Consider the following 12,177-nt stretch of genomic DNA (forward strand, 5'->3'; position numbering starts at 1 on the left):
AGGGGTGGGGAGGCGGTAGAGGCAGGGTTGGGCCTGGCCTAGTCAAGCTAGGCCAGGTTAGGCCGAGTCAGACCTTGCCAGGCCTAGTCAGGCCCCCAGGTAAAGTGTGGCCTAGCCCGGGTGGAGGCCGCGATGGGCCTCGGCCTCCCGCGAAAGCCTCTGTAGGGAAGAACCAGGGGATGTAACGAGCCCCCAGGCTTCATGGGGCCTCCCCGGGGCCCGCCGTCAGCTCCCGCCTGCCTCCGTGGGGCTGCGGGTGGGCTCCGGCCTAACCTCCCTCCCTGTGGTTACTCGTCCTTGCCGGGTGTGATGGGCCCCGGCTGCCCGGACTACAGTTCCCGGCTTCCCCGCCGCCTTCCCGCGGGCCGTTTCCCCGCCCTGCTCGCCAGGACGCTTAGTTAATCGCCAAACCCAGCCGCAGAGCCGGGGACTACAGCTCCCGGCGTGCCCGCGGTGGCCGGCGTGTCCTCGGCTGCTGTGTCACTGCAGGGGGACAGAGCGACGGGGGGCGGGCAGCTCCCTGCCAGCTGGCTGCGTCCCTTCCTGCCTATTCATCCCCGCCTGTTTGGTTTTAAAGCAGGAGCTGTGCCTAGACGGTGCTGGGAGGCTCGGTGGAAGGTTTTTCTGGAGCAGGGTGGAGATGGGAGTTATCTTTTGTGGCAGCAGGGGCCCTGGCCGGGGCTCCCTCGCAGCCGCTTTATTCCTTGAGCTTTTGGTTGATTTTAGGTTTGACTCCAGTGACCTCCTTCTGGTTTGTTCTGGCCTTAATGAGAAAGGAGCTGGGCTCTGAATTTGGGCCCCCAACGCAAAGCCCAAGGAAGTAATTTGCCAAGGTGCTGGGAAGGACTAGCATAAGCAATTAAAGCAAAATTGAAAAAAAATGAGAAGCCTATCCTGTGATGCAAGTCCTTCATCATTTCGAATGGTGTGAAACCCAACCAATGTGCTCTGTCCCACCCCTCCTGCCCTGTTCCGGGGGATTGATGAGTGTTAAAGATAGATGTTGAGGCCTCTGGGGGCAAGAGGGAAGGGTGAATGTGGTTTTCTGTAGCTGTGACGCTTACAGGGACGTTTTTTCCCCACTTTTCACACAGCTGTAAGAGCAAAGCCGAGCAACACCGGCACAAGGATGCTGAGGAGGAGGAGGAGGATGTTCCTGCGGCCGTGGGGACAGTTTGGCTGGCAGAAGGTCCTGTCTGTGTCAGCTTTCCTTTGTGGCAGCACAGAAACCCCTTTCCCTGGGGCCGCGGGTTCCCCCCCCCGCCTGAAACGGCGAGCCGTTGTCTGGGCCGTGACAGAGGCCTGGGTGCGGTGACTTCTCGAGGGGGGCTGAACCCCAAACCGTGTCACGGAGGCGTTTCAGCCCCCTTCCTTCACAGCTCTGCCCAAATCGAATGGAAACCAAACCTGAAAACAGCCCCGGTGTGACGGAAACGGGGAATTTTTCGCCGTCGTGTCTCCAGCGAAGCACCCCTTGGGCTGGAATCCTGGGGGAGGTGTTGGGATCTCCCCAGGAGACTGGGGTTTTTCTTTTTGCTCCGTAAATGTCTGTGTTTGTTGCCAAAATAAGATGAAGGAGTCCCCGAGAAGCCCTGAGCGAGCAGGTTAAAGCTCCCAAAGCTCCAGCGCAAGGCAGACCTCATCCTCTGCCGAGGAAAATCGCCAATAACCCTGGCAGGGACAGGAGGGACCGAGTTTAGCCTGGGCCCTGCTCTCGCTGCGTGGAAGGAGGGAGAAATCTTTGTTTCCCTCGCCTTTTGTCCGTCTTTTCTGTTTAAGCTGAAGATTCCTCGGGCCTGGCCCCTCGCCCCTGGGCAGCGGGATCCTGCTTTTAGCTCTGACCCTTCTGATTATTTATTTGTGTTAACTTTGCGTCTCGTTAGGAGAAATTAAGCCAAGGAAAGCAGGCAGGGGATGGAAGGAAAAGAGCCCAGCCCGAGAACCCCAGCTGCGGGGTCAGGGTGGAGGTTTTACTCTCGCAAACGGTTTAATCTCGTGTTTTAATTTAATCGCAGGTGTTCGGTTGGGCCGGGAGGAACATCCCCGCTGGCGCCTGAGCCCCGTCACCCCCGACAAGGAAATCCCCAGCGCTCGGAGCTTCGCCCGGTTCAGTCCGAAGCTGGGACGCGTTTAGTCGCGGCGCTGGGGGCGGAAGGAGGCCGAGGTGACGATTTACTCATCTGGTGACTTACTCGCCCCCTAATTCCCCCCCGGGTCTTCTCCACAGACACGCAAAGATTTTCCTACGTGCTTAATTTTGTGCATTTTGAGTAATCCCAGTACCTCTGGCCCGGGCTCTGCAGAACGGGGTATTTCGGGGGGGGGGAAAAAAAACCAAACCACAAAAACCAGAAATGCTTTGTCTGTTCTGCTGTAGGTGAAGGGGGGAGCGCGGCCGGGGCGGCCGCTGTTGGGGCACAAAACGCTCCCAATGATTTCTTTTTATTCTTTTTAAAGGCTGGAATCCCTCTGCTGCGACGCGTGCGGCCGCAGGCGGGACGCGGCGTTTTGGGGATGCCGCTACACGGCTTTTACGTGGGGTTAGACTGGTCTTAGGCGGGTTTAGACTGGGTTTACCTGGGTTTAGATGGGTTTATATGGGTTTACACTAGTTGTTCCTGGGTTTACATGGGTTTTACGTGGGTTTACTCTGGTTTTATGCAGGTCTTACACGGGTTTACACGCATTTTACATGGATTTACACAGGTTGACCTGGGTTTACATGAGTTTAAACTGGTTTTACATGGGTTTACACTGGTTTTACATGGGTTTACACTGGTTTTACATGGGTTTACACAGGTTTACCTGGTTTTGCATGGGTTTACACTGTTTTTACATGAGTTTACACAGGTTTGCCGGGTTTTACATGGGTTTACATGGGTATACACAGTTTTACCAGGTTTTACATGGGTTTACACTGGTTTTACATGGGTTTACACAGGTTTATCGGGTTTTACATGGGTTTACATGGGTTTTATATGGGTTTACACAGGTTTACACGGTTTTACATGGATTTACGCTGGTGTTATGTGGGTTTACACTGTTTTACATGGGTTTACACGGTTTTACATGGATTTATGCTGGTTTTACCTGGGTTTACACTGGTTTTACATGGGTTTACACTGTTTTACATGGGTTTACACTGGTTTTACATGGGTTTACACAGGTTTACATGATTTTACACAGGTTTACGTGGGTTTACACTGGTTTTACATGGTCTTACACGGTTTTACAGGGATTTACATGGTTCTACACGGGTTTAACATGGGTTGTACATGGGTTTTACCCAGGTTTACAGGCGTTTACTGAGGTTTACACGTGTTTATACCTGGGTTTACACAGGTTTACTGGGTTTGGCTTGGGTTTACTCTGGTTTTACATGGTTTTACCCAGGTTTTACGTGGGTTTACATAGGTTTACACAGTTTTGTGTGGCTTTACACTGGTTTTACATGGGTTTACACCGGTTTACCTGGTTTTGCTTGGGTTTGCACAGGTTTTACATGGGTTTAGCCTGGTTTTACATGGTCTTACACAGTTTTACAGGGGCTTACATGGTTCTACACGGGTTTTACATGGGTTTTACCCAGGTTTACATGGGTTTTACACGGGTTTACACTGGTTTTACAGGGGCTTACATGGTTCTACACGGGTTTTACATGGGTTTACCCTGGTTTTACATGGTCTTACACTGTTTCACAGGGGCTTACATGGTTCTACACGGGTTTTACATGGGTTTTACACAGGTTTTACATGGGTTTACCCTGGTTTTATGTGGTTTTACACCGTTTTACAGGGGCTTACATGGGTTTTACATGGGTTTTACCCAGGTTTACATGGGTTTTACACGGGTTTTACAGGGGTTTACCCTGGTTTTACATGGTCTTACATCGTTTTACAGGGGCTTACATGGTTCTACACGGGTTTTACATGGGTTTTACATGGGTTTTACCCAGGTTTACATGGGTTTTACACAGGTTTTACATGGGTTTACCCTGGTTTTATGTGGTTTTACACCGTTTTACAGGGGCTTACATGGTTCTACACGGGTTTTACACGGGTTTTACATGGGCTTACCCTGGTTTCCCATGGTTCCCCGTGGTTTTACCCTGGACCCCTCCACTTCCGTTGCCGGGTGCGCCCCCCCCGATGTCCCCCCCCCCCCCGGGGTGGCCGTGTCCCGCCGTGTCCCTGACACCCCCACGATGGGTCCCCCAAACCTCCCCAGCCCCCCCCAAACCCTCTTGCAGCCGGCTATATTTTTTATTATTAATTATTATTTTCGGGGGGGGGGGGTGGTGGTGGTGTTTGGACGCGGTCACCCGTGGGTGGTGGTAGTGGTTGGGGGGGGGGGGGGGGGGGGGGGGGGATGGGGGTGTCCTCGTGCCAGGCAGCGCTGCCGAGCCTCCGAGCGCATCCACCGGGAGGAGGAGGAGGAGGAGGAGGAGGAGGAGGAGGAGGAAGAAAGGGGGGGTGGTAAGAGAGGAGGGGGGGTTGGCGGAGGGAGGGAGCAATTGAATTTCAAACACAAACAACCGCATGGGGCAGGGGCCCACCGCGCCGCGCCGCTCCTAGCACCGCGGGGCCCCCCCTCTTTACCCCCCCCTTCCCTCCCTCCCTCCCCACCCCCCCCCGGCCCCTGGCTCTCCGCGCTGGGGGGCAGGAGAAGCCGTTCCTTCCACCGCCAACCCCCCCCCCCCCTTTTTATTTCATTTTATTTCTTTTCTTTTTTTTTTTTTTTTTTTGAAATTATAATTAATTTTTTAATCCTTGCCTCGCCGGGTTTCGCCTCCCAAACTTCATCCTTAACACCCCCCCCCCCTTCCCCCCCCCCCCCCCCCCTTTTTCCCTTTTCCCCTTTCCCCTTCTCCCTTTCCCTCTCCCCAGCCCGCCCCCCCCCTCGTTCCCGGGAGGAGCCGCCAGCAAAGATGTCCCGGTCCAACCGGCAGAAGGAATACAAATGCGGGGACCTGGTTTTCGCCAAGATGAAGGGTTACCCCCACTGGCCCGCCCGGGTAAGGAACTGGAGGGGGGGGGGGGGGGACTGGAGGGGGGGGGGAAGAAGCGTTGGGACCCCCCCCCCTCACCCGGTGCTCCCCGTTGCATAACGCGGGCGGCCGCACGCCGCAGCCGGTGTCCCGGGGTGGGCGGGGGGGGGGATACACACACGGGAGCCCAAAGCGGGGGTCAGGTTGCCCCCGGTGCAATGTACTGGGGGGGGGGGGGGTGCGCTGCCGGTTTTGGGTTGGATTCCCAACTTTACCGGCACCTTATGTAAGGCCGGGTCCGGGCCCCGCTCCCCCCGCGGCGGAAAAGTTGGGGGTTTATTCGTTACCGGGGGGGGGGGGGTTGAGGAAGCGCTTTTGGGTTATTTCGTTGGGTTTTGGGGGGGTTTAATATATTGGAAACAACGTCCCGGCCTCCCCCCGGAGCCTCTTTTGTGCGATTTCCCTCCGTGTCTGGGGGGGGGGGAGGGCGAAGGGACAGGTGGGGGGGGTCACGGGTGGCTTTTGCCCCCGCGTGGGAGTGGGGGGAGCCTCCCCCCCCCCCCCCCGGGGTGCTTCTGCTCGTTCCGGACCTACGGGGCAGGACGAGCCCCCCCCACCTCAACCCCCCCAACCCCCCCCCCTCCCCTCCCCTCCGTGACCCGGGCCGCATCGGAGCACGAGGCCGCCGCCATCCCCACCCCCACCCCCCCCGGTCCTGGGGGGGGTGTGTGTGTCCCTTTCCCTCGTGTGCCCCCCCCCCCCCTCACTTCCAGGCTCCGTGTCCCCACGGTGGCAGCGGGGACCCACGCGAGGTGGCCGCGGACCTGCTGCTGCCATGATGGGGGGGGGGGGGGGGGGGCATAGGGAGGTTGTACTGGGGGGGGGGGGGTGGTGGTCTTTAGCCAACACCCCCCCGCTGGCCGTTGTGTCCCCGAGCGTGTCGTGGGGGGGGGGGGGGGTGTGTGTCCCGTCCCCCCCCCGCCCGGGGTCCTCGTGGCCTCACCTCGTGGGTGCCAAATGGGTGCCAGCGCTCGCCAGGGAGTTTGGCTTTGAAAAATCGATATCGTTACCGAGGACTTAGGACTGGGGGGGGGGGGGACGACACACACCTGGGGAGGGGACACACACACACACACACGACATGACACACGCGGGGGTGCTGGGTGCCACCTCCCCCCGGTTTGATCCTGGGCGCCGTGGGGATGCTGGGGGGGGGGGGGGGGATGGTCCCCGAGGGTCTGTGTCAGGGGTGGGGGGGGGGGTGGGGGTTCAGTACCATGAGCCTGGATCCCCCCCCCCCCAGCCCCGGGATAAAGCTGAGAGCCATCAAGGCCTGGTGTCTGTGTGTCGTGTGTGTGTGTGTGTCCCCGTTCCCCCCCCCCCGCCCCGGGCAGGCCGGGTGGCCGTGGGGAAGCTCCGACTCTCCGGAATAGTTATTTTTTTAAGAGGTTGATGATGCAGTTGAAAATTTCCTTGGGAGTGTTGCCACCCCCCCACCCCACCCCCCCCCCAAAGTCCACACGCACCCCCCCACACACACCACCCCCCCCCACTCCCCGCCACCCCCTCCCCTCCCCGCCAGGCCTTGCAGCGAAGGGGAGCCAGGCCGCCTGCGAACCCCAAATTGAGCCGAAACGGGGAGGAATCGGGTTTTAAAGGCTGAGGATTTCCCTCTCCCGTGTGTGTGTGTGTCGTGTCCCGTGTCCATGTCCCCCCCCCCCCCGGCCCCTCATCCCCTCCTCGGGTTTGAATAACTTTTGTTTGGTTTGTAGGGTTCTGGCGGGGAGGCCGCGGAGGGGGTGGGGAACCCTTCGGATTTGGCACCGGCCTCCCAACGCGCGCTCGAAAGCGGCTTTGGCGAGGAGGAGCCCGAGGGATCCCTGGGAGCCCGGCGCCTGCTGCCACCATCGCTTCCCTTCCTAGTGTTGGGGGGGGGGGGGGGAAACCACGCTCCCCCAGCTCCCGCCACGGACCCCCCCCCGTCCTCCCGTCACGTCCCGGTGGGAACCTCCCCCCGGCCCGTTCCCAAAAAGCCGTCGGGTGCTGGGAGCCGGGGGGATGATGCCAGGTTGAAGGTGGTGGGGAGCGGGATTTCGGGGTGCTGCTTTGCAGAAGGGGCAGAGCCCCCCCCCCAGTGCCCCCCCCCCCCGCCCTCCCTCCTGTGACTAATCCCGGGGTGAAGCCGGCAGGGTTTGCCCATGACTAATCGGGTGCCGTGATGAAACGTTACCCGCTCGCTGGGATATTTGTTTCCAATCAGGTGTGGCTGGAGCAGAAGGAAAAGGCCAGGGAAAAAATGGGGGGGGGGGGCTGCGCGTGGCACCGCCCCCCCCCCCAGAAACCTGTCCCCAAGACAGGCAGCACCAAATACGAGGGGGAAACTGAGGCACAAAAGGGGGGAGATGAGTCGCCAGCGCCCGGAGCGGGGGCTCTGCCTTCCCGCACACGGCGCCATCCTCTTCCCCTCGCCCTGGCTCCGAGGGGTGCCCGCTGCCCGCACCCCCGTCGACGCTTCCCGCATCCGCAGCCCTTCTTCCTTACGGCCCGTGGCTTATTCACAGCCTGCCGGGGCTAGTGAACTAGCCGAGGGGCTGGCACCGCGCTGGGGGTCCCGGCACCGCGCTGGGGGGTTCCAGCACCGCACCGGGGGTCCCGGCACTGCTGGCATCCCCCTCCCCGAGCATCTCCTGGGCCCGGCAGTGGGCGTTGGGCGCGGGCAGAGGTGGGGGGGGTTGGATCCTCGCTGGCTGCGGCCACCCCACTCTTTGGCACCATTTGGCAAAGAAATGGGGTAGTTTGTTGGGGGGCCAGGGCTGCCCGGCGCTGGGAGAAGCCCACCGCCGTGGGGCTCTGCCCCGGCGTCGTGCCACCGAGGCCAGGCGAGCTCGGTGCCGGGATGGGACCACGGCCGTGGCCCCTGGGCTGGGGACAGGGCTCGGGGATGTCCCAGGTCCCCGGCCTGGTGGCGTGAGGCCGGCCATGTAATTTTTTAGCGCGACCCATGGGAATTAATCGCATTAATTCCCCCTTCCTGCCACCCGATTCCCCGTTGCCAGCGCTGGGGAACTGAGGCAGGGGGGTGGGTTGCTCCCAGCACCCTGGGGGCTGTCGGGGTCCCGTTTTCCCCCCCCCGTCCCCCTCCCCGGGGCTGGCACAGGGCGGGCTGTTCCCGACCTCGCTCCGCTCGCATTCCCGGGTCAAGTGCAGAGGTTGGGGACAGAGTCCGCAGCGGGGTAACGTGCCTGTCCCTCCCCTGCCACGCTCCAGAGCTTTCCCTCCCGGCAGGGACGGGGTGGGGGGGGGCCATCCCACCCTTTTGGTTTTGGACACCCCCCCCCCCCAGCCCCGTGGTCTGCAGGTCCCCGGGCAAGGACGGGCTGGTGACACTGGTGCCGTGCACTGGTGGGGGGGGGGGACGGTGACGGGCACACGTGTACTTTAACCCGGCACCGCAGGCCTTTAACAGCCCCCCCCCACACACACACACACCCCCCTCCGCCACCTTTCCGGCGGGCGACAGGGATGGACAAACAGACATTGGACAAACAGATGGCGGTGCCCTGAGCCGGCCCCCCCCCTGCTGCCTTGGTTGGGGGGGGGTCTCCAGGGAGCCGGGGGGGGGGTGAAGGGTTTCCAAACAGCCCCAGCCTTCCCGCCAGAGCGAAGGCCTCATGGCCGCGGTTTTCGGAAGGGTCCCACCCCAGGCGCCCGCCCGCGTTATCGGTGTCCCCAGCGGGGGTGTCTCCCCCGCCACCCCCTATCTCCCCGCGCCCCGGCTTGCCCGCCTGCCCCTGCAGATAGAGATGGCGCCTCCTTTTCTCTGGGGGGACGGAGGTTTGGGGTGGAGAAGGGGCCGATAAGGGGCTGGCGCTCGCGGGGACGGGCTGGGCGGCGGATCCCGGCCGCCGCGTGGATCGGCCATGGGGAGACGTGGGGCTGCCCCAGCGCCGGGCGTCCCGCTGCACGTCCTTGGCGGTGCCGCGACCTTGGCCAAGGACGGCTCCTGGTGTGGGGATGGGGACCACGGTGCCGTGGGGCAGCCGTCCCTGTCCCCGCTGCCCTCGACGCCGCATGTGCCGCCTTTCCTCGGGGAAGGAGGGTTTAAAACTCCCTGGGGGCGTCAGCGAAGGGCGGGCAAGGACCCGCCGGGGTGTGGTGGCCGGTGCGAGGTCCCTTCAACCGCCAGGGACCGTCCCCGCTCGCCCCGTGCTCCTGAAATGCCTTCCTGCATTTGGGGGGGGCAGGATGAGGGGAGCGGGGGGGGGCTTCGGGGCAGGACGGCGGTGCCAGGAGCCCCGGGGTGCTGGGTGGAGACACGTCACCGATCCCCAAACGCTCTGCCGAGCCGGGAAGGCGGATGCAGGAGGACGGCCCGGGTGCCCCGACCCGCATTTGGGCAGCGGGGATGGCGCGGAGGCTCATCCCACCCCGGTCCAGCTCTTCGGGAGCGGGGACCGCGCACGGGACATGGCGGCGACTGCCTGCCGCATCCCGGTGCCTGCAGGGAGCCCCCTGCCAGCATCCCATCCCATCCCATCCCGCCTCAGGGCCATGCCGGCACCGCCACCCGGCGCAATGGCACGTGGTACTTCTTGGATTTTAGGGAATGAAACTCCAGGAACGAAACTGGGAGAAACCCTCGGCCAGGTTGGCCCTCGAGCGTCGTATTTGAGACCGGTGGGGGACACGCCGGGAGGAAGGTGGGGGATAAAACACACACACCACCCCCCCCCCGGTGGCAGCCCTGTCACCGTCACGCAGGCCTGGCCGGCTGGGGAAACTGAGGCTCGGCGAGCCCGAGGCCGGGGGGGGCGGCAGTGACTTAGCAAAGGTCGTGCCGTGAGTCAGCAGCACGCTGGGAACGGGACCCAGCACCCCGGGCACCGGCGCTGGCACCTTCCTGCCCGGTGACGCGCTGGCGCCCACCCCGAGACCCCCGCCCGCATCCTCCCTCCGCTCCTTCCACCTCCCTTTGAGGCTTTCTCCGGGAATTTATGGCCGCGCTCCTCGCGCTGGCTGGAGCCGGGGAAGCTGGGGAGGTGGGGGGGGGGGCGGGGGGGTGGGGGGGCCGCGTTATTTTTAGCCGCTTATAAAAAGCAGCCGGAATCGCTTTCGCTCTATTCCCGCGTGGCGCCTCGGGAATATTCACGCGCGGTGAAATGGCACCTGCCGGCGGGGTCGGCGCCGGCTCCTCGTGGACCCCCGTGGTCCTCGCTGCGTCGTCCCCGGTGACGCCGTTTCATCTTGGTGGGGGGGGGGGGGCCCAGCAGCAAGATGGTGTCACCAGGCCCCCCCCGCCCCGGCCCCTCTCCATCCCTACGCCCCAACGCGGGGCCGGAGGCGATGCCCCTGGCTCCGCCGGCAACGCCTCGCGCGCGAATTTGCTGAGCTAAATATGTCTGAGCCGGTCTAGACAAGAGCTTACGGCGGCCGCTCCTCGGCCTGGCTGTCCTCATGTCCCCACGTCCCCATGTCCCCACGTCCCCACCCGGCACCGGTGGGCGCAGCCGCTTGTTTTCATCAACCCGTTCTTCTTGCCCGCCGTGTCGCTGGCCGGCGGGTGAATTCCTGAGGAATCATGTTTTCCTCCCTCCCCGGTCGGATGCGGCGTTGCGGGACACCCGTGTCCCAGCCGGTGGGTGACATCCCTGTGTGGTGGTGGTCGGGGGGGGGGGTTGTGCCAGGGCTCGGCCCTCCCCAGTTTTCACCCCGACTTTTCTGCCCCCGCAGATTGACGAGATGCCAGAAGCCGCAGTTAAATCCTCCTCCAATAAATACCAAGTCTTCTTCTTCGGGACCCACGAAACGTGAGTGGGGACGAGGGATCCACCCCTCCGGGGGGCTCCCGGGGGTGTCGGGGAGAGGCAAGACACCCCCCACCCCACCCCACCCCCCCCGCCACCGGCTGCCATCCCTCACTGCTTTTCCCTCCCCCCGGGCAGGGCATTCCTGGGGCCCAAAGACCTCTTCCCCTACGAAGAATGCAAGGAGAAGTTCGGGAAACCCAACAAGCGGAAAGGGTTCAGCGAAGGTTTGTGGGAGATCGAGAACAACCCCACCGTCAAAGCCTCCGGCTACCAGGTGGGTCACAGCCTCGCGTCCCCCAACTTCGGCCACCCGGTGTCCCGTCCCCCCCCTCCCCGCTTCCCTCTGTGAGTCCCCGTGTCCCCTCCAGCCCACCCAGAAGAAGACCTGCCCCGAGGACGCCGAGCCGGAGCGGGAACCGGAGGGCGACGGGGAGAAGAAGGGCAACGCGGAGGGCAGCAGCGACGAGGAGGGGAAGCTGGTGATCGACGAGCAATCCAAGGAGAAGAACGAGAAAGCCGGGATCAAGAGGAAAGCGGAAGATGCTTTGGAGGTAGGGGGACGGCGGGGACGGGGGCGAAGGTGGGGAGGGGGTGTCCAGGGCTGGGCTGAGCCGAGCTCCCCCCCCCTCCCAGGACTCCCCCAAACGCACCAAGGAGGCGGAGGGGCAAGAAGGGGAGAAGAAAGTAGATAACGAAGAGACCCCCAAGGAGGAGCCCAAACCCAACCCCAGCGAAGGGGAGAAGGAGAAGAACAGCGCCGCCGCCGGCGTGCCGGCCGCCAACGAAGCCAAGCAGGAGAGCAAGGAGAAAGCGGGCACGGAGGAGGTCAGAGACCACAAGGAGAGGTGAGGGTGGCACGGAGACCCCCGTCCCCACCAGCCGCAACCCCCCCCCCCCCACCCCGGGGGGTTCCCGGTGCCGTTGGGGGTCCGTGATTAAGCGTTTTGGGTCTTTTTTTTTTGATTCTCGGCTCCCGCACGCAGCCTGTAGCGGTTTCTCCGGCGAGCTGATCCTCCCACCTGCCCCGTCCTTCTCCCCGCTGGGCTCCCTGGGCGCTGCCCCGGTTCGTCATCATCGTCTCCGTCGCCGTAGAAGCTCCGGAGAAAGAGAAACGAAACCCAAAATGAAATTTCAGGAGAAAAAAGCAAAAAAAAAAAAAAAAAACAAAAAAAAACAAGGAAGAAAAAAAAAAAAAGAAGAAGAAGGAGAGAGAGAAATGAAGAGGAAACCCCGGTAACACCAACCCCTGAACCGACCCGCATCTCCCGGCCCCGCCGTCGCGGGGCGCATGCTTTGTATTAGTGATTTCTAGGGGGCTGATCAGTTGATTTGAAATAAAAAGCGATTCATGCCTTTTTAAAGCGCTTCCCCCGGCGTCTCCTG

General features: G+C 62.2%; 1 protein-coding gene and 1 long non-coding RNA gene across 2 annotated transcripts; both read left to right on the forward strand.

The window, feature by feature from the left end:
* The first annotated feature begins 114 nt into the window (after nt 1–114).
* On the forward strand, nt 115–2,355 carry LOC141734504 (uncharacterized). The gene is made up of 2 exons (XR_012584540.1): nt 115–1,189; nt 2,016–2,355. It is a non-coding gene; the product is annotated as an uncharacterized LOC141734504 (long non-coding RNA).
* Nucleotides 2,356–4,365: 2,010 nt separating this feature from the next.
* On the forward strand, nt 4,366–12,155 carry HDGF (heparin binding growth factor). The gene is made up of 7 exons (XM_074566345.1): nt 4,366–4,475; nt 4,887–5,014; nt 10,718–10,794; nt 10,930–11,068; nt 11,163–11,345; nt 11,428–11,639; nt 11,778–12,155. The coding sequence occupies exons 2-7, from the start codon at nt 4,928–4,930 to the stop codon at nt 11,782–11,784; spliced, it is 705 nt and encodes a 234-aa protein (XP_074422446.1). The 5' UTR covers nt 4,366–4,475; nt 4,887–4,927; the 3' UTR covers nt 11,785–12,155.
* The last annotated feature ends 22 nt before the right edge of the window (nt 12,156–12,177 follow it).

Source organism: Larus michahellis, chromosome 24, assembly GCF_964199755.1.
Source record: "Larus michahellis chromosome 24, bLarMic1.1, whole genome shotgun sequence".
Taxonomy (NCBI): Eukaryota; Metazoa; Chordata; class Aves; order Charadriiformes; family Laridae; genus Larus; species Larus michahellis.

Coding starts and splice junctions, on each gene's coding strand:
- HDGF (XM_074566345.1), top strand. CDS start 4,928: ATGTCCCGGTCCAACCGGCAGAAGGAATACAAATGCGGGGACCTGGTT. Junction 5,015..10,717: donor ACCCCCACTGGCCCGCCCGG/GTAAGGAACTGG, acceptor CTGCCCCCGCAG/ATTGACGAGATGCCAGAAGC. Junction 10,795..10,929: donor TTCTTCGGGACCCACGAAAC/GTGAGTGGGGAC, acceptor CCCCCCGGGCAG/GGCATTCCTGGGGCCCAAAG.